The sequence below is a fragment of the Lytechinus pictus genome, chromosome 5, assembly GCF_037042905.1.
Source record: "Lytechinus pictus isolate F3 Inbred chromosome 5, Lp3.0, whole genome shotgun sequence".
Taxonomy (NCBI): Eukaryota; Metazoa; Echinodermata; class Echinoidea; order Temnopleuroida; family Toxopneustidae; genus Lytechinus; species Lytechinus pictus.
Window position 1 is genome coordinate 24,244,864 of NC_087249.1, and position 27,454 is coordinate 24,272,317.

At 36.2% G+C, this 27,454-nt stretch overlaps 1 protein-coding gene across 1 annotated transcript; it reads right to left on the reverse strand.

Moving 5' to 3' along the window:
- Nucleotides 1–8,351: 8,351 nt before the first annotated feature.
- On the reverse strand, nt 8,352–26,652 carry LOC129261643 (calcium-activated chloride channel regulator 1-like). Its single transcript, XM_064099396.1, has 12 exons — nt 26,436–26,652; nt 21,922–22,189; nt 21,203–21,480; nt 20,600–20,827; nt 20,017–20,256; nt 17,803–18,096; nt 16,808–17,038; nt 16,271–16,399; nt 15,654–15,804; nt 14,228–14,353; nt 13,189–13,407; nt 8,352–10,596 (listed from the first exon to the last, which is right to left on the reverse strand). Exons 1-12 carry the CDS (start codon nt 26,607–26,609, stop codon nt 8,963–8,965), a joined length of 3,972 nt encoding a protein of 1,323 aa, XP_063955466.1. The 5' UTR covers nt 26,610–26,652; the 3' UTR covers nt 8,352–8,962.
- Nucleotides 26,653–27,454: the final 802 nt, after the last annotated feature.

The window sequence follows — 27,454 nt, forward strand, 5'->3', positions numbered from 1 at the left end:
GCACAATTAGGCAAATGTAAGCACTTTAACTGCATTTAAAGATATCAGCTGTTTGATAATAATATAATTCTTGAAAAATGATGGTGAGTTTTATTGACCATCCCCATCCCTTTTAGAAATGGGGATCCTACCTCCCATCGACCTTAATTTAAGCCAATGGAAGACAAATTATGGCAGAAATTATGACAAAAAAGTACGATACAACTACCTTTAATGCTATGCCTTCCAATTTGACATTGTTACAAACTTTCCAGAACTTGAATTCAATAAAAGAAGAAGGGATCAACTCAAGGTTGAAAATACAAAAAGTGATAAAAGCTCGAGCCGCTTTGAGGATCACTGGAATGATGTCCGGATTTGAGAATGGTCTCCAGAGATCGAATCAAAACACGAACCAAGATCAATACAATTACAACCATATTGATAGGAAAATTTGATTTTGATTACCAAGGGAGCAAGTGGCGAAAGACGGCCTGAAATTCAACCAGTTCATACAAAATACAAAAATCATCTTCAAGAAGTACGTGCAATCCTTTTGATATTGGAGCTAGGGAGGCACGCTGAGGATGGGGTTTTGGAGGGCTTTGGTAAAAATCAAACCTTATTATCTACCAAATTTTATTGTCCATAATTTGAACATGACACTGGCGTGTATGATGTGTATCCCGTGAAAAGGAGCAATATAGTCCCCATACACTTTTGCAAAGGGATGGACAAACACTCCATACTATTCATTTGTAATTTTTCATCTTAAAAAACCCGCAGAAGCTCTCTCGCTCGGTCTCTTTTCTCCTCGATCTGATTTTATTCCGGACTCTACTCCAAGTTTTTTGACGTATTTTCCTAGTTTGGACCATGAAATAGTATAAACTGGGCCCTTATATTATAGCAGTAAACTGTCATGGTCTGACTGTCGGGAGTGTGGAGGGATAAACCCCTTCCCGCTACTTTGGTGACGAAAGAATATAGACGTACCACTTTTCAAGCAAAATGTATGGTTTAATGCTATTCATCAAATTAATTGAATTAATACCTTTCAAATATTTGGGATAATAATATCTTCCATGCATCGATCATTAAATCTTAACGTAATTTTAGTAACTTTAGTATGTCAAATAATCGATCGAGAAATTAATTTCGTAACAGGACTTCAAACCCATCACAAAAAGAGGGAAAATTAGTAAAAATTTACATGTTTTAGATTTAACCACAATTCTGGCAAATACCGCTTGATATTTTGGTCCCAACGAAATTGCCAAAATTTTGAAATTTCAGCTCGGTATATATATAATGCTATCATGATGCGCCCAAGATCAGGCTGAATACACTCTTGACGTTATGAAGTCCATGTGTTTCCAAAATTTACCTCAAAATAATGAATATGAGCAGTTTAAACTGATCAAAAACAATGTCGAACTCTGACATCTACTGCAGCAAGAGGATTTGAAATATGAACTATTCTTAACATCATACTTTATAACAATTTTCTATTTTCACTCATCCGTTTCCTAGATTATGATTTTATGCACTGTTGCAAAAGAGTTAACGAGTGGTAATGAACAAGTCAAAAGCTTTAGTCACCAATTATATACGTCGATGCCCTCTTAGAGTGCAGACAGCGACCCCTCCCATTTTACAGCATATTCGGAAATATGAGATGTGAAGATGGGCGGTTGTAAGGAAATTCATAGGGATCATTCGGATCATTCTCATTTCCAGCCAAGGATGTTTTTTTCAAAGATACACTTCTCTTCTTAGATACCATTTTGTTTGTAACTCAAAATCCTTTGATTTCTAATTAACAGATGACATTAAAAATTCCAAAGTCATCAAATTGAATTTATTGCGATGTTCAACGATGATATGTTTTCTTTGCACTGAGTTAATTTCGAAGAAAATCAGTTTAGAATTTGAAACAGTTTCCTTTTTTAAAGTATCTCGAGGACTTCAACCCAATATCGCATTTTTTATTTCAAATAATGTTGATGGTTTGCTGCTCCTCTATCTTTCCATCTTCTTATTTTATTTTCATCTTATCTTTTCAAACCACCAAAAAATTTAAATTCATCCAATTCTATTAAGTATTAATATTGGATGACAGAATATAATAAAGTAACTGCATTTCAAATTTTGTTTTGTTATTACATTTTCTGAGTTATTTTGTTAAATGCAATTGAAATATGTTTCATTTTAAAACAAAAGATGGTTCGGCTTCCGATTGCACTGTGTAAAGTCTTTGCTTTCTACTTTTATCAGAGGGGAAACGGCTCCTTATGAAATGATTGAGAATTAATAAAGCGAAAAGATTGGCTTAATAATCTGCGAATAGTCACGGTTACCCATATCATAATCCCTATTCGACAAAAAACTGTAATACTCTAAATCTCGTATTAAGTATGAAACTCTATCACTTGGAATCCTGTTTTTATCTATTTTTATTTTCAAGTTCGACTATCGCTTCATTTTAAATATAGTTTTCGCCCCAATGGGAGTGGATGGAAGATGAACCTTCAAGAACACGTCGTTCTCCTTCACATTTTGTTATCTATCTTGACCTTCAAATATCCTACACCAATTCTTTCTCAATCCTTCTTCTTAAAATTCCTTCCCTTAAGAGACGCTGGGCATTATGGAGGAAGGCCCCCAGATGAGAAGAATTATGGTACCAACATAAACAATGCTCTATGTTTATCAGGCAAAGGTCAACTTGACAAGACCCATCGCCATGTATGGGCGTAGCCTATTTTATGAAGGGGCGTCAACTTTAAGTTTGGCATTCATTATAAGGTACATGAAACATTATTTTTGTAGCGTTACTTGTCCTGTCCCAGCAGTGTCGTAATTGCTCCTCCAAATTCTCGAAATTATATCATAGAGAAACGGTATATACAGGAGTAAAAACTTCTTTACTTATGCACCAGTGTTACCATTATGACCATATTCAGTTGTACGAATAATACTTAGCACATCCTTAAAATTATCACTTTTTATCGTCCAAACATTATCTGCTCGCAGATAATGGTAATCGTTATCTCACAAGTTATCTATATCAAGCGAGCTTAATTCTGATTAAATCTCACTCACACATTAGATCATCTAGGGAATAGAGTTCTTGTTCGGATAAGTTTTCGGATGCGGTGTAGATCTCGTTTATCCTTTTTACACACGCTGAAATTTCCTTAACCCCGTACTATAGGTGGGGCTAAATTGCCATTTAGCCCCACCTATAGTACGGGGTTAAGCTTAGCCCACTTTCTTTTTACACAGCATTTTTGCAAAGTGGGCTAACCCCACCTTTAGTACGGGATTATTTGGCCCTGCAAAAAAGCAGGGTTATCCCAGCAATTGCGGTGCTAAGAGCGATAGTACGGGGTTAAGATCGCTAGTGTAAAACGAAAGTGGGCTAAGCTTAACCCCGTACTATAGGTGGGGCTAAATGGCAATTTAGCCCCACCTATAGTACGGGGTTAAGGAAATTTTAGCGTGTGTAAAAAGATACGAGTGAAGTACTTGTACTACGAATGATCGACAAAAACCACTAGTCCGGGGTTAGCGAGTTTCGTGTGTGAAAAGCAAGCATTCCTTATCCGGGGTTAGCGATAACAATTTGGCATGTGTGAAAAGGAAAAAAAATAGTACGGGGTTAAGGATAGTACGGGGTTAGCGATAGTCCGGGGTTAAGAAAATCCTGTGTAAAAAGGGTAGTTATGATATTTGTATCCGTGGATTGAGTTGACATACCGCAAGCCTGGACGGAAACCTTCTGTCTGAGACCCGGAGAGGTCAATCCTTATGCAGGATATTACTTCTCACTCAAAATTTCCTTAAAGGATTTTCACTTTTCAGGCGGTTAGATGGTCAGAAAAAAAAACAGACTTCAAGTTTAATCTGTGTTTGCTTATCCTGATCATGGATCCTACTAGAATCCATGTCCCGATGCACGTAAACGTCTTGATCGCATCTGACGAATTTCGTCACTACACCGCCGCGCGAATTTTTTGACCGCGCCACTCACAGACTTTTTATTTTCAAGTCTTGCGTATTAAGACGGCGAATTTGCGATGCCGGGGTACGCGGTTCAGAAATTACGCAATTTTTTAAATGCATATGTCAGACCAAAAATTGCTCAAAACGTGCACAAAGTCAATTTATATTGTATTTTCAACCAAAAAAGGTCATAAATGTAGGTTTATTTCTACTTTTGCAGGCTTAAATTGATTGATTTTAAGCTATTAATGATTGCAAAAGTGTCCCCAACAAGGTTCATCGAAAAAACAAAAAACAAGAAAGGTTTCGGAAAAAGAAGAAAATACATAAGAATCTAAAAATCAATAAAATACATAAGAAATTATTTTGGGTGGCAATTTTTTGTAGGTAAGTGTTGGAAATGTAAAAATTGATATTCTTCACCAAAAGTTAGCGCTCTACTAGGGAAGTTCACCCTGACAAAAAGTTTATGCCCCCCCCCCCCCCTCAACGCTTTGCGCGATATTTGAAGAGTTTTGTTCCAAAAGGAGCTAAATCCACTTTTGGTATTTTGCTATAAATCAAGATGTTTTAATTCACCACTTTTCCTTAACCAATATTGATTTATTTTGATAGAGATGATAGTACTACCATCTTAGATTAATCAAATCTTGATTTAAAAAATTTAGCATTCATTATCAAATTTTAAAGAATTTTTGAAATATTATTTTTAGTGGATTTAGCTCCTTTTGGAACAAAACCGTAGTAAAATGTCAATTTTTGCCAATTTAGACAGTTTGATATTGGAAATGGAACACGAAACACATAAATATGGCTAGCAGAGTACAGAGTACATTTCACATCTTTTCTGATGTTTATTCATCGAAAATTACAAAAAGAAAAAAAAGATATTTTGTCATCTTTTCTAAGGACGGTGACATTTCCATATCTAATTCCAAAAGGAGCTAAATCCAAAAATATTCATAAAAATTGTAAAATTCAGTTATTTTCACTACATTTGCACTGATGGTGTGAACGTGTATCCACAACATCTTACTACAAAATTGAATGCATAACTATATCTAAAATAGGAAAAATAACTAATATTAAATAACCGCATAGTGGATTTAGCTCCCTTTGGAACAAAACTCAAATTTGCAATCAATTTTTACCAGCCTTTCAATTTTTTTTTTCAAATGCGATATGTTGTATTTGATTCCCACGTCTAAGATACATATATTTGTATTTAAAAAAATCAAGTTTGGTCAAAAGTGGAATTAGCTCCTTTTGGAATCAAGCTCTTCATTTCCAAAACGCAAAAAGATAGCGCCGCAAAATTTTATGACTTTATTTTTTCTCGCACAAATTTTGAGATCAAATTCGTGACATACGGGTATAGCATCGCGACACCACATGACTTTTTACGAGACAGTGTCATGCTGAAAATGACTCATTATTTCATGTGTACAAAGTCTATGGGAGATGAAATTTATAAAAGGCTGATTATTTTCTGTTTTAATTGGTCTGCTTAATTAATCTAGGGTTTAATTTAGTTGTTAAATGGTCTGTAATAATTTCCATTGAAAAAACAAAAGATGAAAAAACAAAGAATTTCATAAGGAAAAAAAATTGGCGCTTGCAATTTTTCTTTGTGGAAACCTTTAAATTAGATTACAAAGATGACATCTTTTAAAAAAAATTGGGCGTTAAATATCCAAAAAATGTTTTTCATGAATAAATTTACATATTTTATTCATGATAAATAAAAAGAAAATTATTTTAAGATTTTTTTTATACTGGCTTTGTACTTTGTGTGGTAAAGAATGTGCGTGCCAAATTTCGGCGCGATCGCGCGAACGGCGGCCGAGATCACAAGGGGGGCATCATGCCCCCCCCCTCCTAGTCCTCAATACATCTCAAATAGCCAAGTCCTTTTAATAAATAACATGTTTTTGCGATTATTTGAGGAAATTCCATCAAAGAATTTAAAAAAAATATTAGAATTGTAATTATTCGATTTTTTCTCGGAAAATTAAAAATGGTTTTTATTGTACCTTCAGTATATCAATACACACATTATTTCACACCGCTCCTAAAAATAAAATAAAATGATAAGTCATCACGAACCATTAAAGAATTAAATTTATGCTTTTTATATTACATAACATATGAGGCAGTTGCTCGTTTATGACGTCACAAATAATAAAAAATGTTATTCTAATAACTGACTTAATCATTGATGGATTTTCCTCAAAACTTCGCAAATATTTTTTAATTATTTTTCTGCTATTTTAACAACAAATATTTTTTCAGGGTGAACTTCCCCTTTATTCTAACCTTCTAGTCTGACAAAAGTGTTGTTAACGTGAATTAATTTTTCACTGTATGGTTGTTTATGGAAATTCTGATGGAAATAATGATTAAGGATATATTTGAGACTAGATGAATATTTTATGAAATGAATTACAACCAAACTGTTAATTACAATAATACAAGAATGTAATTACCATGAAGTCAATTTTAACAGACTGGTTGTTTATGAAAATTCTAATTAGATGAAGTGCCCTCTTGTGGTATTTTTCTTCAATTTCTATATAAACACTGGATAGAGCAACCACGCACTCTTTTGAGGACACCGGAAAGACTTAAAGGCACTCCAAAAGGTCAAGCGCGCACAAAGTTCCACATTTTTTTCTCCTATGTGTGTGTGTGCGTGTTGTTTATTTATGTGTTGGTATGGCCCCCATTTCAATGTGTCATGTTTTACCTTTCCTGCAGCTTCCAGTTCGCGTGGGCGACAGCATTCTACGATCTCTATCAATTTTTTAATCGATACTTAGAACACTACTTATCTTAAAACTGTATCAGAAAGCTATATTCAAGGGATAGAATAGTAAAGGCCTAGTTCTAATGAAAAATAAATCCTGCTGAAAGTAGCAGAGTAATATAAAATTTTAGCCGAGATATTCTTTTTTCATTTCAACATTTTTTGATCAAATTCACTCAAATAAATGGTGGATATATTCTAATCTGGTAATTCAAGATTGTATTGTGATCTCAATTTCATTTCAGCACATGATCAAAGCGTCATCTCTCCCATTATTATTAACCTTGCTGTTTACAGGTTTAAACAAAATTATATTCCGATATTTTGGTCTCAGTTCATGCTTGAGAATTGATTTTGTAAACCCCTCCCCGAAAAAAAACCAGTATGCTGGGGCAGCCAGTAACGGTGTGAGATTGGGGACCTGACTTATTGATTATGACATTCTAATTGTGAATTTACCTGTATCAGATTTTGCATTTTTTACATAGTATATTAGGTTTTTAGCAATGACAATTATAACATCAATAGAAAAATGATAATAATCGAGAGTAATAGTAGAAGCATAAGTATTTATGATATCAATAATAGCTATGATAATTTTAGTAAAGATAATGATAGCAATGATAACAATAACAACAACAATAATAATAATAAGGCGTGTCATCGGCCCCTTTGTAAACAATCATTTAATATTCACACCGATGGATTTCCTAACATTCTCAAATCATATGATTGTCAAATGGACAGAATGTCGTTTATTCATTAAAACAATTATTATTATTGTTTATTCAAAATACACATTTACATATCCTGGATGTTGAGTTGTTTTACGAATTAAATTTAGGATATATCTAATTTGTCTCAGTGGAATAAAAATAATGTTTTCCCCATTTCTTTGTATTGTAAACAGGTGATACGATATTTCTTTTGAATCTTAGTCAAAAGGACAGCCATTTTTTAAAAACGTGTTTTCTCCTGTGTTTACGATGCAACAGCAAGATGTAGATCTATTACTCGTGTAAGACAAATTTCTTGGAACAAAATTTTTTTTTTTTTAATTTACTATTAAGATGGCGCTATACATTGTATAAATGCTGCTACAATTGATTATTCATTGCGTTGCATCAAATAGCTTTTGTCGGTTGGAGTATCGGAGAATGGGTTGTATATTTGAAAGGATGCCCATAATTTTGAATTTTACAAACATGTATCTATAGAGACATTTCCCGAAGGGTAATATATTGGTTGAATAACTCAACAATTTATTCAAAATTATAATATCATTAGTTATAATCCTTTTCATTTTTAAAGAAAAGCAAGCGAACAACTGTCTGTGTATCAAAATATTTCTGGGTAAAATAGCACAAAACAAGAGAGTCCAGTGCCGACCGCGGAGAAACGTTGTTAGCCTAACAGAGCGCTAACAGTAAGCCCTGCCACATCTTTCGGATTGTGAAATCAAAATATTTATTTCAATGTGTAAGTAATGCATTGTTGTAACATGGGGCATGGCTGCCACATTACCGGTTGTAACGGGGCCTTTGTTAGCGCTAAAAACGTTTCTGTGCGGTCAGTAGGCCTACAGATTAAATTGCAACGGCGTGCCGGTGGTGCCGTTGATATGATTTATTACGTTTAATATCTTTCTTAATCTATATTCTCATTGTCTTTCCCTTTCCTTTCTCTATTTATTAATGATTAATTGAATATAATATAGGCCCTATGTTATTTATTCCCTATCGGGTAATATACTAGTGGATATAGTTATACACATTGTTTTCAAAATTGTGATTTCTTTGGTTATGATTTTCAAATTTCTTTCTCTTTTTAAGTTACTTGCGAATATATATCTGTACATTATAGCAAATAATCAGGCTACAGCAAATAAAACGATATTAGTTAAAAACTTCATTGCTGTAATCATGGTCCGTATTGTATTCCACTTCTTTGTCGCCCTTATTCTTACTCCCCTAATATTGTGATTTCTTACTTAATGCTACAACACATTTCCTTGTCTTTTTCTTCCTTTTTATATCTTTTTTTCTTATTGTTCGTTCGTTCTTCTTCTGCTACTGCTGTTGCTTCTTCTTCTCCTCCTCCTTCTTCTTTTAGAAATACCATTATTGTTCGAAATATGAAAAGAGGTAAATGAATGCAATTACAAACATTTTATGCTTGGGAATATTCGGACGAATTATCATTATTCAGGAATTCAAGAGAGTTGTTATTTTCAGATTGGTAGCTGTCTGCGGCATCATCTCTGGGTCTTATCCTGGCTTGTTTCTTCTTATAATAGGCAACCCCAAATGCTGCACCAAGGGTACCACCAAAAGCCACCAGGATAATGGTCATGCTAATGGCGAGGGCGGGGCCATGGTCTGCCGGATTGTCAGTTTCCTGACGTTCGGTTGTGTCTGGTACTTCGTATCCTTTCGTTGACGTTAGCAAAGTGCTTTCTGTATCAACTACTGTCGGGTCCGGTGTTTCTCCAACGACTGGATCTGTTGGGTACGACCCTTCACGTCCTTCTGTTGAAGATAGGGTGCTATCTGTTTTCACTCGTGGCTCCGTGTGACTAGGATTGGACGTACTTAAGAGGTAATTGGTCGAGGATACATCTGCAAGAGAAGTGCTGGCAGTTATGGGATGCTTAGACATTGTTGACACGGAATGAGACTGAGTACCACTTTCTAGCGATGTTTTAGGCTTCCTAGTTTCAACTTGAATTGTACCTGAAACGGACGAGTGTGCACTTCTTGTAGGAAGATCTGTAGAATTAGGTGTGGAAGTGGTCTTTTGTGTCGTGTTTAAGGAATCATTGTCGGTTGTGGTCCTAGTGTTTGTAGTCCAGGATAAGGTACTCCGTTCAACTGATGTCTTTGGTTCCTGAGTTTCAACTTGAACTGTACCTGAAACGGAAGAGTATGTACCTCTATTTGCAGGATATGTCGAAACAGGAATGGAGGTTGTGTTATCAGTCGTGACAGTTATGGGATGCTTAGACATTGTTGACACGGAATGAGATTGAGTACCACTTTCTAGCGATGTTTTTGGCTTCCTAGTTTCAACTTGAATTGTACCTGAAACGGACGAGTGTGCACTTCTGGTAGGAAGATCTGTATAATTATGTGTGGAAGTGGTCTTTTGTGTCGTGTTTAAGGAATCATTGTCGGTTGTGGTCCTAGTGTTTGTAGTCCAGGATAAGGTACTCCGTTCAACTGATGTCTTTGGTTCCTGAGTTTCAACTTGAACTGTACCTGAAACGGAAGAGTTTGCAGGATATGTCGAAACAGGAATGGAGGTTGTGTTATCAGTCGTGACTAAGGACTTGTTCCTAGTAACCGGGCTTGTCGCTGGCCCAGTCATTGCATCGGTTGTCCAAAGACCCTCGCTCGTGTAATCAGTGTTCCCAGGTAAGGACGTTGATAGCTCATCAGTTGAGATATCAGAAAACATTTGAGAAGGAGTCCTCTCTGTGGACGGTGCTGTGATAGTGGTACTGTCAGTATAATTCGTAAAAGGGACTGATGGGGTAACAAGAAGTGGTTCTATGATCGGCACGGAAACAATATTGGATATTGCTCCTTTGTTGCCTGCTCCATCCAAAGCTCGGATAGAAAAGTAATAATTGAGATTGCCCGTTAGGACAGGAAGGAGGATTGTCAATATCTCTGAGTGACCAGCGGGAGATATCCAAGACAGGTTTCCATCGAGGATCTGTTGTTCGATAACCAGTGGACTTTCAGTAAAGTTTGACCTCAGAAAATCGATGTCGTTGGAATACCTCAGCTCATACTCAGATGCTGGAAACAAAAGTGAAAGTTCAAGTGTTTAGTCCATATCATAAATTTAACAAACCCAACAAATTCCTCAAACAAATCTGATCTGCAGTATACATGAATGTTTGACTGTGGATACATCTGGCTAATATTGCCCATACAAATTAGGTAAAAATTCGCTGTAACTATGTTGATCACGCTGACAATTTAGTAGATTAGCGAAAAAAATACCATTAAGAACTGATACGAAGGCCGTACGATTTTTAGACCATCAACCCATTTCGTATGAACTTCTTAAGAAGGACGTACAAAATCAGCGTTCGCAGCTTTGTTGATGGTTTTGTCAAAGATGTTTACGAACGATGCGTTCGTACAAATCTACAAAACTGTTCGTACGAATTATGGCTTTCGTAGAGATTGGTATTTAGGGCAGAGATTATTACGGCCGTCTTAACCCTATCTAGGCCGGGGTATTTTGGGAGTTCATATGGCCGGGGGGGGGGGGGCTCCCAGGCCCCCCCCCCCCCTTGAGATCTCGGCCGTTGGCCGCGCGATTGCGCCGAAAATTGGCATGCAGGTTGTCTGGGACATAATCTACAAAATTGTATAGTAATTTATTTCAAGCGAATTGCTATTAAGTGATTTTGCTAATTTATGCGTAATTAGTATGCAAAATGATACTTTTCCCTCTAACTCCCTAAATAAAGCTCCAAATATTCTAATTTTTCGTTTGGACACTCTTTGTGGTGTTCTTAGCAAGTGTACATGAACAAAATTGCGATGTCAGATCAATTTCATATGTATTTTTTTTTTTGCAATTTCTTATGTATTTCGTTGTTTTTGGACCTTTTGTTTTTCATTGTTTTTTCAATGAAATTTGTTGGGGACTCTTCTGAGATCATAAACAGCATAAAATAAATACGTTTGGACCAGCAAAACTAAAAAAAATAATACATTTATGATTTTTGGTTGAAAACACAAATTGCATTGACTTTGTACACGAAGTCACGTTTTTGAGCAATTTTTGGTCTGACATGCATTTACATAAAGTTGCGTAATTGGAATCGCGTACCTGGGTGACACAAAACTGGTCTCAAAAGTTGCGCAAGACTTGAAAGTAAAAAGTCAGCGAGCGGCGGGGTCAAAAAATTTCGCGCGGCGAAAATATTGCGCAAATCGTTGAGGGGGGGGCCTCCGAGGCCCCCCCCCCCCCGGCCTTGATAGGGTTAAGAACGACCCAAGACCTTGAGAAACATAAATTATTTTTGGTTTCATAATGTCCCTTGAAATCTTACGGGTTTTTCGGAGGAATCATTTGAGTTATTCATTCGTCAGCCTTACGGCCATCTTACGATTTCAAGATGGTCGTACGTGCAACTCACGTTACTTGCAAGAAGTAGTCATTTGTAAGAAGAATTTACTATTTTGCCTAAATTGTGTACCTACGTCTTACGAGTTCCTTGCGAACGCCATTAACAAACGACAACAATTGTTAAAGAGTGCCGTACGAGTTTCCAATCTTAATGCGTTCTTACAAACTTTGCAGGAGCTCTCAATGAAGATATTGAGGCGATTTTTCGATCGTAAGAATCTAGAGCTTCAAGAATTCTTTCTCGACCCTAAAAATCTTGCGTAGTTCTTATGACGTTCTTAAGACGTCCATAAGACCCCTTACGAACAAGGGGTTTCGTACGAAATTAAAACAAAATCTGAGAAAAGACCATCGACCAAGCTGCGAACTTACGAACGGTCAACGAATGATCTGCGCGGAACGCTTGTTTCGTATGTCTTTCGTAAAATCGTCTTGAAATCGTTCGTACAGCGTTCTTAATGGTATTTATAACCAAGCCCTCACATAATTTTAGAAATATCCCCGGAAATATTCTGTATCAATTAATTCTCTGTTCACTTTTTTATTTTACTAAATACTACTTTTTTACTTGTTAACCGTCGAACAATGGATCCTGCAGCTTCCATAGGTTGTGTATAGGACAACCTGGCTCCATGCATCAAACGGATTATATGCATCATTATGTATCTGAGATGCTAATTCCAATCAACAGCTTGGTAAATTGTTGTTTTCAGTGGTGATGACCCTCTCCGCTCGCCGACCCTAATGCTACACACATACCAAAGAAATCGAATCCAAACCGACCGATGGTATGCCAATTGAAGTAAAACAGTAAGTTTGATCGGCCTGGAGCCGGTTTCGATGGTGTGACTGTAGCACAAATTAGCGCGTTATTTCTGATCCGGCAAATTATCGCGATCTGAACAATCTCGAGATTATTTGTAATGGAGACGCAATTATCGCGCTAGTTCGTAGGATTAAATCTCGAGATTGCAATCCCAAGTCAACTTGGGATTATTTGCAAAATAGCGCGCTATTTTACGGATTATCCCGCTAATTCGCAAGTGCAGACGCACTCAGGATTATTTATTCACGGCGTCAGACCATAATGAATCGATGCCTCGTTCGAGCAGGAGTCGCTCTTCTTCATGTTCTTGCGATGGTGGAGACGGGGTTTCTTGAATCTCGAGATGAATGGTGAAGAGGGCTGATCGGGCTAAAATCTCGAGATTGAGCAAACTCGGGCTGATGCAGCACCTCCTTACCTGTTCCTTGGTCCAGATCATCTCCCACAGCCGTCCAAGTGAGAACGACCGATGCATTCTCATAGGAGAATGAAGAATATGCAAGATCTTGGATACGAGATGGAGATAAGATATCCGGAGCATTTGGGGTGAAGTTATCCACAACGAACACCCCACCTGATGCTGATCTCATGAATGGATATGAATCAGATCGTGGAGTTGGAGTAACGGCCCGTCGTTCTGTGAGGTTCAAATGAAACGATGGTGAAAACGAACGAAAATATAGAATTTACAAGAGATAATATTGAGACATGGGACATCTCAAACTGTGTAAAGTTCTAAATTATCGTACAATTTATATGTTAAAATCTGTGACTGTGCTATCATCCTTATCAGAATTTAAAAAAGCGAATTGAATATCTCGTCGTAATAAAGTCGAAGCAATCGTGCGATTGGCTACAAATTGAAACGAATCCGACCTTTACTCCAAATAAATGCGTGCAATCATCCATAATTGTTACATAATTATTCTTACAGCTAATTTGAACCCCAAATAAAAAAAGAGTCTTTTCATTCACATTTTCAGAAAAAGAGCAAAATACGATTTGTTCCAAACTCGGATCGTGGACCAGTCGTAAAGTGTGCGGTGGCCTTTATCGTCAACACACTATAAATATGAAAGGGTGCAAAAAAGGGTAAATCACCGGCTTTGAAAGGGCCGGGGAGGGGCAGTGTTTTTTAATAAGGGTTGAAGATGCTGTCACCCCGCGGCCCTTTTCTACCCTTTTCCAAACTTTTCGCCGAGTACCACAATCTTCAAATTAAACCACCTTTTTATATAAAACTTATATTACTACGAATATTTTGCAGTGACAGTGCTTACAATTTTTTGATGCACGCATATGAAATAAAATGGTTCGAAAATCTCCTCTGAAATATTCTTCAAAATTTGACTGTGCTTCGAAGGGCACTGATCAGGCATCATGAAAAGTCGGACTCAAGGCATATTTATTTATAAATGTTTTGGGCTCAAAACTTTCAATTCAACCTTTTTTCTTACTTCTGGTCGAATAAGGCACTTTAGGGCTTGTACCAAGAACATTCACAGTAACGCTGTATCTGCCATTATCGTCGAAGTCTAGGAAAAATCCTGAATATACTCCGTCACCCTCCATGAAATCCGATCCTGGAAATTATATGTGACAAATTATAATAATCATGTTTAAAAAATAGATACATTCTGACTGAATATTAATATAAAAGAAACATATATATGTGGAGCGTTGTGGCCCAGTGGATTAGTCTCCGGACTTTGAAACAGTGGGTCGTGGGTTCAAATTCCAGCCATGGCGTAGTTTCCTTCAGCAAGAAATTTATCCACATTGTGCTGCACTCAACCCAGGTGAGGTGAATGGGTACCTGGCAGGAATTTATTCCTTGAAATGCCGAGCGCTGGAAGCTAGCTGCTTGAGCTACAGCCGGGGTAATAATATCCAAGTCCTTTGGAAGCGCATATAGACGTTATTTATAATGTTTTATGCGCTATACATGAACTGACTATTATTATTATTATATATATATATATACAGATAGAACAACAGCACAATAACAAAAAGGGTAAATTTACAAACAGAACAGTAAAGTAATTGCACAATCCCGCCCCCTGTTGAGAACGGAGAGTTGCGTTAACGCAACCTTTCGCGACAATCGGGGGGTGGGGTTCTCGAAAGGTTTCGGAAAATAAGTAAACTATTTTATTGTGTTTGTTAATTTATTATTATTATCATTATTAGTATTATTATTATTATCATCATCATCATCATCATTATTATTATTACTATCATTATCATCATTATCACTATTATTATTATTGTTATTATTATTTTCAGTCACTATTTTCATTACTTTAATTCATCATAAAAGATTGATCGGAAATGTTACATACAGATAACTTTTTTTAAATCATCAACCTGAAACTTCAATTTTGATTCTTTCACTTTAAAAGATTGTTTACGTCAAATTAATGTTAATCTACACGCACCACTCCGTTTACAACACAACCTTTCGAGACAGCGAGGGGGCTTTCTCGAAAAATTGAGTTAATAGCGCACAGCACCAAAACGCAACACTTGAAAGAAAAAGCCCTGTACAAGATTGGAAAATCGAGGGGGCGCGTCACCCACCCACCCCAGTCCCCCGGGATCGCTGCCAATGTTCCCTTGCACATGCCGACAATTGCTGGTTCAACTGTCATGACTGTCGACGGTATTGTTTTAAATCAATCCAGAAAAGGGCGGGAATTTAGGGAGCACAGAAATTTCGGAAATGGAAATCAAGATTTGTTTAACTTTCTGTCCTACTGTGTGTATTGATATAAAGTCATTGACTGCCTTTGTTAATTATTTATTGTTTGTCAGAATTCTAGAACCCTTTATTTCCTTTTTTATAATTTATCTGTTTCATAAATTGCAAGAACTTCCATCTACCTGTTCCATGATCCTTTAGGGCAATCGTTGTCGTGATAGAACCTAACGTATTTTCTACGACAGCTTCAACATCGGCGTGCTTAACGACACTGTGTCCCTTTTTAACGATTGCATATATCCCAAGCTTAGGATCCTTTGTGAAATCTATACTCTATGATACAAATTAAGATGGGAAAATAGCGAACGCCAGTAAAGAACGTGTTAAAGGCACAGTGGCAATCAATTAACAAATATAAAGAAAGGAATATTTAATACGATAATCAAAAGTTTCATTGCAATCATAATTTTTTTTAATAAAATGGTGGGTATGAAAGTAGAATTATAAGACCGAGCACCCTTCTAACAGAATGGTGACAAATTTTAAAGAAAACGGACGGGGATCATTGCTAGATGAAGATATACAAGTAACCCTGAAATCATTCTACAATTAAAGTGAAGGCAGCTACAATCTCTTATTTTCGATTGGACATTATCAAGTTGGTTCTCCAATTTATGAAAAATCGGTTTCATTTCCAACAGGCTTTCCTTAAACGTTTGTTTTCAGATCAAAATTGTTCCTATTATACGTCAAAACTTAATGACTCAATCAATAATCAAGTTATAATTGGTTTACCAACCCTTGCGCTCAAGATGACATGAGCGTCCACTGTCTCGGCGTCTTTCTGTCTTGGTTTGGTGGTTACAGTCAATCCGACAGTTTCATTGGACACTTGTTGATGGATCATTTTTATGGTCCAGTTACCAGGCTAGAAAATCCAAAACATAACATTCAAGAAATCCATAAGCACTTTTGGATATACCAAAGACGACAAAATTCTAAAAGCAATCTAAACTTCAAAAAGTGAAGAGGATCCGTCGATCAGACCTACGCTTAAGCAGGTATTTGTATGATATTGAAAAGAGTTTGTGAACTCAATCTAAAGCTTATCTAGAGAAAGTCTATAAACTGAATGTCAGGTGGAATGTCATCAATCTCAAAAAGGCGATGAAAAGGTGAATATAAGTGTTCTGTGATGTAGCCCTTGCTGGCTTCTCTACTACGCCTTACCAAAATCAACTTCAGAAATCGACCTGTTTCGTTTCTTCAAGATTATTTGTTTAATTCGAAAGTAATTTTTCGACTATTAAATTAATTTTGCAGGTTCTGATCTTACCGAGGCTAAAGGTATTCGGATTGTGATTATTCCTGTAGTATCATCAACGGTGTACGAATAATGTAAGCGGTCGATAAGTTCGCCGTTTGGTCCTTCAAGTATAACTTTCATATCCAAAAAATCAAGCCATGTTACAGCCACCATGGTGTCGTTGCCTCCCTCTGCATCGATTAACACTGTCGTTATTGGAGAATCATATTGGCTTGGTACCTCGAAATCGTCAATCATTACCTAAGTTTATAATTTAATACTTATTATACAATTTCATGAATTATTTTTATGAAATGTCTTAAAGCTATTAATATAGTTATTAACATAGGTGTACAGAATGGTACATAAGATCAAAGTATATCATTTTTGCAGCACAAGTTGAAAATGAATATACCAGAACAGAAATTACAAGTGAATATATCAGAAAAAGTGATACATATGACATTAATTTTTTGTGATAGTAATCATAATGTGACTCATGAATATTCTGTAGAGTACCCAAGAATCAATAAGATACAAAATAGTATTTTTACAAAAACATGTCTTGTGAAGGCTATTCCACGAAATGGGGCATGCACGGGGTAAGAATCTTTCCTCAAGCCTTCGAAACTTATGAAATTACAAGGGAACCAGTTATTGACGAGCGTCGATACATTTCTTGTAGGTAATAATTGATATAAGAAGGGGGTTGTATTGGTGTGCTAATCTATGAATGCATCGAAAACCGAGCAACAAATTCTTAAAAGTTATCGCATCTTTGATAGGAAGCCAGTGAATTCAAAATAGGAGCATCTTGAGAGAGTTGTTTAACAGTGTAACAGCGATTAGAGCTGTGGCGTTAATTGAAGCTTCTGAAGCTACACTGCATGTTCTGGTTCTTGGTAAATTAAACCAAATGGCTTTGTGAGGTATCAGTTCGATATCAGATCTTCTGTGATAAAGCACATCAATTTCAAAATAGGGAGAATATAATCTGAGCTATTATCACAATTGGTTTCGCCTACCACGTTTGGCGTTTGGGCGATGTTAAGATGAGGTCTTTCAACGATCGTCCACAGTAAAGCCTCAGTCACACATGCGCTGCTTCTGAGATCATTACAGAAGAATGGGTGTCCACCAGTAATGTTAAGAGCTAAATCTTCCATCTGATCATCAGCTTGCTGAGCGATGGCGAGGGTATCAATCACGACACCAGCCGCTTTGATATCTTGGAGAATATCATCAATGTATGGATGAACGTTCTCTTCCCCGTCACTCAGTAAGAAAATATAGTTGCCAAATGAGCCTCCTCCGAAGTTCTAAAATGTCAAAGGAATACGATTACTATAGTTTCCGATCGTGACTTTAATTTAAATGATAACCATTGATTATAAATTTTGTACATAGAAATATGTTTTCTTGCTTTAATCTGTATATCAAAATGTACGGAAAATTGTAAATGTTGGAAAATTAATGTAAATAAACGAACTGAAAGAAGTGAATGAATATGTCACATACGGTGTTTTCATTCTCTTTTCAAATATTAATCGGAAAATATATCCTTTACAAAGATCTGCATGTCCAAATACTGTTGCTTTCACATGTTCCTTACGACTTTATAACATAGTGGCAGAAGATTGAAATAGAGGCTCCAAGGCAGCAATAGTTGAATTAATTTAATAGCTGGGTGGTATTATTGAGTGCTATATAGTTGCTTATTGTTATCATTGTTATCAATATATCATTATTATTAATACTAATATTGTTATTAATTAATAAATTATTGTTGTTTTTTGTTGCTGCTGTTTTTATCATTATTACATATTATTATTATTATCATATCATATTCATCATCATCATCATTATTATTATTATTATTATCATCAGCATCATCATCATTTGAGGTGGAAGTAGTATTCCTATAGCAGTAGTAGTAGTATGTGTTACTAGTCATGCTAGTAGTATAAAAAAAAAACCTATACATGAAAAAAATACAATGGTTCCATCTCTGACTTTAAGAAAATAGTGCCAAGTGTATTATGTATGGAAAGTTTACCCTGACATCAAAAACTATTTTTAAAATAAGCTTTTCGTCAGGGTTAACTTCCAATTTAATCTATTTCAGCAATCGATGCACCTATACTCAGCCAAAATGAGGTAAATGCTGATCTGACAAGAATGTATGTTGGGCGCTGTAATAGCGTTATATATTTATTATTGTACAATGCGTCCCACAAAAACGAAACCGAGGTTTAGCGATGATTTATCATAATTTAATCACAAATACAATAGACAAGTGACCTATCAATGTAAAGCTTAGCATGTACTCTTTCAGCTGACATAACATACGTGATGTTTCATCCACGCATGACTGAGTAAAAACAATTTGAAGAAAGGATAGCAACAAAGTCATTTGGTGGGGGTATCAAAATTCCAAAAAGAAAATCACATGCCTAAAAAGTTCAACATCTGCTCTTTAATTTGTTAGCTAAATCGCAGAAAATGGTCAAGAAATAACAAAGCTATGTTTCTTCGAAACAATGCCTATATTTCCATAATTTCATGACACATACGTGTTTTTACCGGTTTCCCACCGAAGCCATCGCACAGTTAAGAAAAGACTTTCTGCATAGCTGATCGTCAACAAAACGGAGTGTCTAAAAGCAATCCTGTAAAACCTCTTCACTTTATAAAATTATTGGAATTCAAGCCTTATTTCAAATAGACAAAACTTTGTTATTTTTCGACCGTTTTCTGTTATTGAGGTATCAAATTAAAGAGCAGATATTGAACTTTTTTTAATGTGATTTTCTTTTACCACCCGCCAAGTGACTTTTTTTGGTTTCCTTTCTTAAAATTAGGTTTGCTCACTCATGCATGAATGAGGAATCTAAGTTATTTCAATTGAAAGAAGAGACCCTAAGCTTTACAATGATAGGCCATTTGTCTATTGTATTTGCGATTAAGGCATGATAAATCATCTATAAATCTCGGTTCGTTTTTTTGTGGGACGCACTGTATAGTAAATGTATCGCTTGTGTATCCCGCCACAATCTATGTTTTGGGGGAAAACGCCTTCTTCCGTAAATAAATCTGTATATATTTTTCTATGACAAATGATTCTGGAGAATTTATGTTGATTAATTATATTTTTAATGGAAGATATTATTTTGAATCAATAAATTTGAATGAATGTTTCAATCCATGATATTGAGACTGAAAAAGTATTGTTTACTTACTACGAGCATGTCTATAGCTTCAATTATCCCACAACCAATGCAGGTGGACCCGCCAGTAGAAGAAGGAAGAAGTTTCACCAGGTCTTCTCTTGAACTATCACCGTCTCTTATCTCCCGAAGATCTGCATGCGATTCAGCGTAAGAATGAAACGAAACCAGGCCTACTTCACTTCCAGCTGGTACAAGGTCCATGATAAAGATCGTTGCCGCCTGTATCAGCTTGTTGAAACGGTTTTCAATCTGAAGTGGATTTTTTTTTTAAGAACAAAATACATGTAACAATGCTCAATTTACTTTCAGCAAGAACACTGGCTGCAAAGGAAATCAACAATTATACGAAATTATTATTTCTATCCTACTTTACAACAAGCTCATACATGTAAAGAAAAATAATAATGTTGGTGAACCCAGTCTTGTATGATTATAGTGGGTGTATTCTTTCTGTCATTTCATGACATTTAAAAGAAAACCGTTTTACTATTCAATTTACTATTGCAATTTTCTCGCAGTAAAAAAGCAAAATGACCATTGGGATTGCATAAATCATGAACATTTCTTGATGAAATTTTGATACCAAACTTACATTCATGCTTCCACTTATATCAAGAACCAGTACAACTCGTCTCGTGCTAGGAGGCTGGAGAATCCTGAAGGATGGTTCAGTATTGGTGCCGGGGGGCATGGACGGATTATTCTCGTTTTGAAAATCTTCACTGTCGTACAACACCTCCCATGCGCTTTTTCCACATTTTTTGTTCTGAAGGTTGGGGGCTTGAAGGTTGTGATCCTTTTTGTTGCAGAATTTCATTATCTGCCAGAGAAAAAAAATAGAGTGAATGAAAAAAAACAGAGAATAATTAATAAGTATGCAACATATGTATTTTACACTGGATAGATTTTTAAAGAGAGAGAGAGAAAATAGACAAATAGTACATCTTTGCGAGGTAATGCATTCAGTTCCAACAAAAGTTTATTTCCAAGTATTAGCCGAATTTTTCGGCGTAAACCTCGCGTCTTCGTCGGGGACATGTGAATGATGTTTATTTAAGTAAATATTTCACGACGCTTCGTAAAACATTTTTTATCATACTTTTTGTTTGTTTGTTTTATTTTATTTTTGTTTTACACAATATAGGCTTATGAAGATTTCGTTCCCCCGAAGAACATAATGCGACTACTTCCTTACCTTTTCTTCACAATGTGAACCAAAAAGTAGCGATGAACATGAACCGTCTGGGCAACGAACATCCTGAAAGGTGCAGTCCTCGGGGCATTTGCCTTCATGATTTTTTTGACAAACCTCTGCATCTCGGTCAGCGAGTATACCAGAGAGATCTCGAGAACATCTTGTCCCTTCGCATTTACCGTTATGAATGTAATTTGGCTCAGACGAATCATCACCAGTATAGTGCTCAGGCATCAAACTCCATCTTAATCTGGCCCAATTACGGACTATGTCCATTTCTGAGGACGAAAGATAATAAAAGACACCGTGGCACGTCAGGAGCCTGATACATTGATATAATTCCTTTTTTTGTAATTGCAGCTTATAACTTAAACATGATGATCAAATTGACACAAGAGACACAGGAGGTTATTTTCAAAGGAGCTTTCATAATCATTGTCATATAGAATTTCGGTATTCCTAAAAAAAAATCTATGTGATGCAGTAAGCCTTTAAAAATCCAACTCTCTCATATCGGTCTCTTGATAAAGTTAAAATAAACCCAGTTTGAAAATACCTCTGTTTTTGAGAAAGATCTCTTCCAGAGAATGTGAAACACATTCATATGAGATATTTTTAATTGATAGACAGACTGGTTTTTCGAACAGGAAGATGTGGTTCGACGAGCCATCTAATTTTCGACCACTCTCTCGCTCCACTCCCTCGCATTCAAGACTTACTGTGGCATGTGCCACTCTGTACATATCCCGTTGTCATTGCCAGATTATTCCCTTCCTTTCCGCAACTCAAATGGTTCACAACCTTGGGATCAGTAGACTCGTCACCAAAGTGTATCCGAACATTGGCCCGATTGTAAGACTGGGACTGGGCTATCTCGTAGAACGGTTTTCTAGTCCAAGACCTTGGGACTAGGATGAGTATTTCTTTCCAAAAAGCTCTGAACTCGGTTGCACTGAAGAGAACAGGCGAGCCACTTTTAAACATATTCTGTAACAAAAAAAAGGATACAGATACGATAGAAGTTTTCAAACTTTTTGTGTTTGTAATACTTATTTTCTTAACGTTTTTATTTCTTGACATTAATTTGTATTCTTTATTTTTCCATTTCTAAAAATGTGAATCATTATGCAAAATATCAAGGGTTGATCAACATACACCGATATAATTCCAGGTAATTGATATCTTTAGACCAATTACAGAGTGAAATTTTAAGCAAGCCTATAGTTTAGAGAAATGTTGAATAATTAAAATCATAAATTAGCTATGGTAAATAAAAAAAAAGACTTCCGTCGGTTATTGTAAGCCTATAGATTTAGTTTTTTCGTATCAGAAGCTATTTAAATGTATATCCCGTCTTTATCCAATTTTTAGGAGTTGTTTTTAACAAAAGAAGAAACAAAATCGTAATTCTCAAATATATCAGATTCACTTCGCATATATCACACATGTGCTGCTATGGTGAAATCTTCTCATTACATCTGACTTGATATAACATGCGAAAATAAATAATATTACCATTAAAATAAAATTAGTATTAATATCAACAACAATTAGAAGAATATATTACTAATGCAGAGTATTTTTTACAGGTCAAGTGACACATGCGAGTTATAATTTGGCCCCAAGTGACCCTCCTTATGATTAATGTGAGTCAAATTACACAAAAAGTGAGTCAAATTATATGACACAAATAATGTGTGACACACTGAGGTGCGTCATTGTGATATTTTAAGTGTATCGTTTCACACAATAGAAGTTAATAAGTCATCCGTCTAACCTAGTGTGCTATCTGACTCAATTAAGTGTGTCATTTGACTCTCACTTATTGAACGGGGTGGGGTCAACTGGAATAGAGAAGTTAACGAGTCATTTGACCACTAGCGTACCTAAGGGGGGCAGGGGGGCAGACTGCCCCCCTGACGAGTCACAAGCAACAACAAAAAGAAGCGAAAAAAGGGAAAGAAAAGAGAAAAGAGGGAAAAGGAAAGAGAGAAAAAAAGGGGAAGGGGAAAAAGAAGAAAGAGGTTAAGAGAAAGGGGAAAACAAAAACTGGACTGCAGACTGTCGGAAAAAATGATAAACTGTCAGGCACACGGGACTGTTCCAACTGATTTGTTTTTTTAGTTCCACCATCTTTGTTGGTAAATGTCAATTTAACTGTACACTTTTATCGGTAAATTGTGATTTTTACGCAATGCGACTTTTAGAGCTCTCTGTACCGATAGTGAGCATGGACTGGGCTGACCAGGGACAGATAAAAGGTAGAGAATAACTTTTAGGTAATATAATTATAACAATAAAAATTTTGCTCGAGCTACGTGCTAGCATCAATTTTTTAGTTGGGTTGTACTGGGTACCTAAGATAAATGTCTAGTTTTCAGGTTGAAATATCAACAATTTTCAGCTCGCACTTCGCGCTCGCGTCAATTGATTAGTTAGAAACCAATTTGTTCATGGTTACTAAAAGTGCTTACAATTTCCAGTTCTTAAGTCGGAATATCAAAAGTTTTAGCTCGCCCTTTGCGCCCGCACGACTGTTTAGATACCCATCTTGTAAAACTGATTAGAAAGTCTAGTGTCCAGTTAGGAATATCAAAACTTTTAGCTCGTGCTTCGCGCTTGCATAATTTATTAGGGAAGATATCCATCCTATTCATAGTTAAGTGCACAAAATGTATCGTTTTAGGTCTAAATTTTTAGAAAATTTCAACTCGCGCTTCGCGCTCGCATCAATTAATTATTCAGTTAGAAACCAATTTGTTCATGGTTACTAAAAGTGCTTAGAATATCCAGTTCTTAAGTTGGAATATCAAAAGTTTTAGCTCGCGCTTTGCGCCCGCACGACTCTTTAGATACCCATCTTGTAAAACTGATTAGAAAGTCTAGTGTCCAGTTAGGAATATCAAAACTTTTAGCTCGTGCTTCGCGCTTGCATAATTTATTAGGGAAGATATCCATCCTATTCATAGTTAAGTGCACAAAATGTATTGTTTTAGGTCTAAATTTTTAGAAAATTTCAGCTCGCGCTTCGCGCTCGCAATTATTATTTTTATAAAATTTTAGTGTAAATTGTTAGGCACGTGCAATTGAAAGTGAAGACTTTTTAGGGGTGGGGCTTGTCAAATTTTTGTAAACAAAATGTCCCCCTTGAAAATCCTGGATCAGCCCCTGGGTTGGATATAGATGAGTACTGTTCGTCGGACGTCAGTAATCGGTACTGATATCGGTCGGTAAAGGCCTAGCTATACCCCTGCTTACACATTCCTCTGGTTATTACCGTCCCCCCTTTCTATCCTATGTACCTGATCCCTTCGTCCGCCTATCTATCTTTTCCAATTTCAATTCCCTCAACCTTCTGACATTCCTGCCAGTGACTGAGTGATTTTCCTTATATCTAGTGATATATCATGTTACTGTCGCATATATTTTCACGTTCATATTTATTTTTTGTATGAGTGAATGGATGCATTTATTTTTGTTTTAACTGTGTATAATTTATGGAAATAAAACAAATGCAAATCAATACATGAATACAACTGATTTCAATGTCAAATACCTCTTTTATAACGTCTCCAAATGAGCAAAATTGGGAACATAATGTAAACACATTCAAAGAGGAATAAAAAAAAGGTATTTTAATATAAACATTGCAATTACCACTTGATTAGAAATATATCGATCACGATCCAATACATTTTCATTTCTGGAATGATATACAAAAAGAATTAATAATTTCGACAATAAAGTGCATTCGCCCGATAGCAAATATCAGTAGTAGCAAGATCCCAACTGTGTTATTGGGCACCCACTGGGTAACCTGTCCCACCTTCAGTGCCACTTCCAGACCTACACATCCAAACGTGTATGGGGGGCTGCAAAATGCAGGGCAACGAGGACTAAGAGGTGCCCAAATATCCTCGTGTATTGGTAATTTGATGACCGAATGTATAATTTCTGCAAGTTTCATATCATGTAAAAAGGCTAAATAATAATTGGAAAAAAAATGTTCGCTCGCTCGAAAATTTAAAACTGTGAAGTTGATATTTGGGCAATGATCATCAGCCCCCTCCCCTTGAAAACTTGTGCCTATACGCCCATGCCTACTACCCCCCCCCCCCCCACCTTGCTCATTTTTGTCGCTTGCCCCCCCCCCCCCCTGACGAAATATTACAGGTACGCCACTGCATTTGACCTTGGAAAGTTTTGTGTGAAGGGGTATCTCACCGGGCTACTATACTTCGCCACTAGTTTGCGACTCCAGATTTGGCCGGAGTCTCTAAGGAGTCGTACAAAAAGACAAACATGCTCGATTTTCGAAAACTTTTTTCCATTCTTCGCAAGGTCTCCGACTCCTGAGACGTCTCTGCGGAGACATCTCAGAGACATCGCAGAGACCAGAAAGGCTCGTAAGAGACACACTAATTCACCAGAGGAGACGTCTCTGCGACATCGCAGAGACTACAGTCGCGGAGACGTCTCCAACACCAAAGTTTATTCGGTCTTACCAAAGAAACAATTTTTTGCCCGGCAGTCGCGGGAAAATTGCTGCAAAGTAGTCATTCCGAAATCTCGGGTTATAACTCTGATACGTCGCTGCAACTAAGAAAGGTCTCCAAGACGTCGCAGCGACAACTTGGAGACTTTGCAGCAGCATCCCCAAGACTGTCGGGCAAAGTAATTGTCTTCTTGTCTGGAGACGTCTCTGAAATACTGCCGAGGTCTCTCTTTGGCTAGCCCTAAGAAATTTTTATGTTAGATGGTCTCTGAGACGTCGCAGAGACGTCAGATATGACCTTACGATAAACTTGCCATAGAAAGCATCTTCTTGTTCTTACGTGGATGAGCTGATTTTGTTGTAAAATAAAATATTGGAAAAAAAATCATTTACTATTGGGTAAAATTATGTATGTGGGTTGTATTTATAAAGTGTTCAAATTTATATCTAGTCAACTATAATAACTAAGTCAACTCAACACTTATTGATCAGGAAATTTCAGGGAAAATCAAATGACCGGATCCATTGGTGGTATTGAAATAACATGACAACGGAAAATGATATAAAATCAGTCGAAAAGCTTACTAGTAATCATTAAAAAAAAATTCTACCAAAAGAATATAATATAAAAAAGTAGCCGGTATAGAACAGAGATAGTTACATACATTTCAGTAATAGAGTTGAACTAGCTCAAACATTATCTACCGCCAATGCTGGAACTGAATGCATTATACAAACCTTGATGTTATCGATAATGGTAAGGTTTTCTTCAACTCCTTCGTGGATTGCTACAAGTATATTCTTAAACTGTCCATCTTTCAGGATAATTTGATTGACATCCTGACTGACTACTCTTGAATTAAGGATGACCAAAATACTTGAAAGAAAACACAAAATCCTACAAGAAATCATCGTGTCCTTATAAAGAAGTAAACATCGGGAAAGTAAGCGTCTTTCGTCAGTTCATTCGCAGTGTGCTTAATTTGTATAATTACTGATTTTTTCCAAATGATATTTACTAATTGATATTTGATTTTAAGATAATCATTAATCCCATTAATGTTTGTTACATTGTGGGGTATCCAAATATATGGAGCAAAGTGCAATAAGTGAGCGATATGATATTGCAATTAGTAAAAAGGGGAAATTGTTGATAAATCAAGAAAGCAATGTCTATATAAATTATTTCACATCACTCACTCTGAATAAACATGATACACGTGTTGGAACTCCCCGTTTTTCCAAAAAGCATAATGGCACTATTCAACCCCGCAAACTAGAAGTAAAACAAAATGAAAAAGACCCTTTTATCAGTAATGAAAACTATTTCAACATAGCATGATAAATAATAAGCGGAATTAAAACCATTATTAGAAAACCCTTTCTAGAAATATTTCACGCGTGAGTGTGTTTTACTTTTTGGAATAAAGCTATGGAGATTAATTCTCCATCATTTTTACCGCAGCCGCGGCATTAATAATCACGCCAATTGTAAATGGACTCGATCATTTATCAATGACATTGATTCCTTAAGATTGAAAATTAATAGGATTGCCTATTTTGAAAGGCTAAAAATTAAGAGGTTCACATCTGTCAGTTATCCTGTATTTTCGTGAATCACAATTATCACATTTATCTGTAAAGAAACCAATCAACAAACGAATGTTTTATCCCTATAGATATCTGACACATTTATGTTACGCTTTGAAAATATTGGGCACACATCTCATTCAACCAATCACCATTAATCTAGAAAA

Excerpts from the sequence above, each read along its gene's own strand:
- LOC129261643 (XM_064099396.1), bottom strand. The coding sequence starts at position 26,609 with ATGATTTCTTGTAGGATTTTGTGTTTTCTTTCAAGTATTTTGGTCATC. Across the intron at positions 21,481-21,921 it reads ACAGAGTGGCACATGCCACA|AAATGGACATAGTCCGTAAT; the intron begins GTAAGTCTTGAA and ends TTTCGTCCTCAG. Across the intron at positions 20,828-21,202 it reads GTTCACATTGTGAAGAAAAG|ATAATGAAATTCTGCAACAA; the intron begins GTAAGGAAGTAG and ends TTTCTCTGGCAG.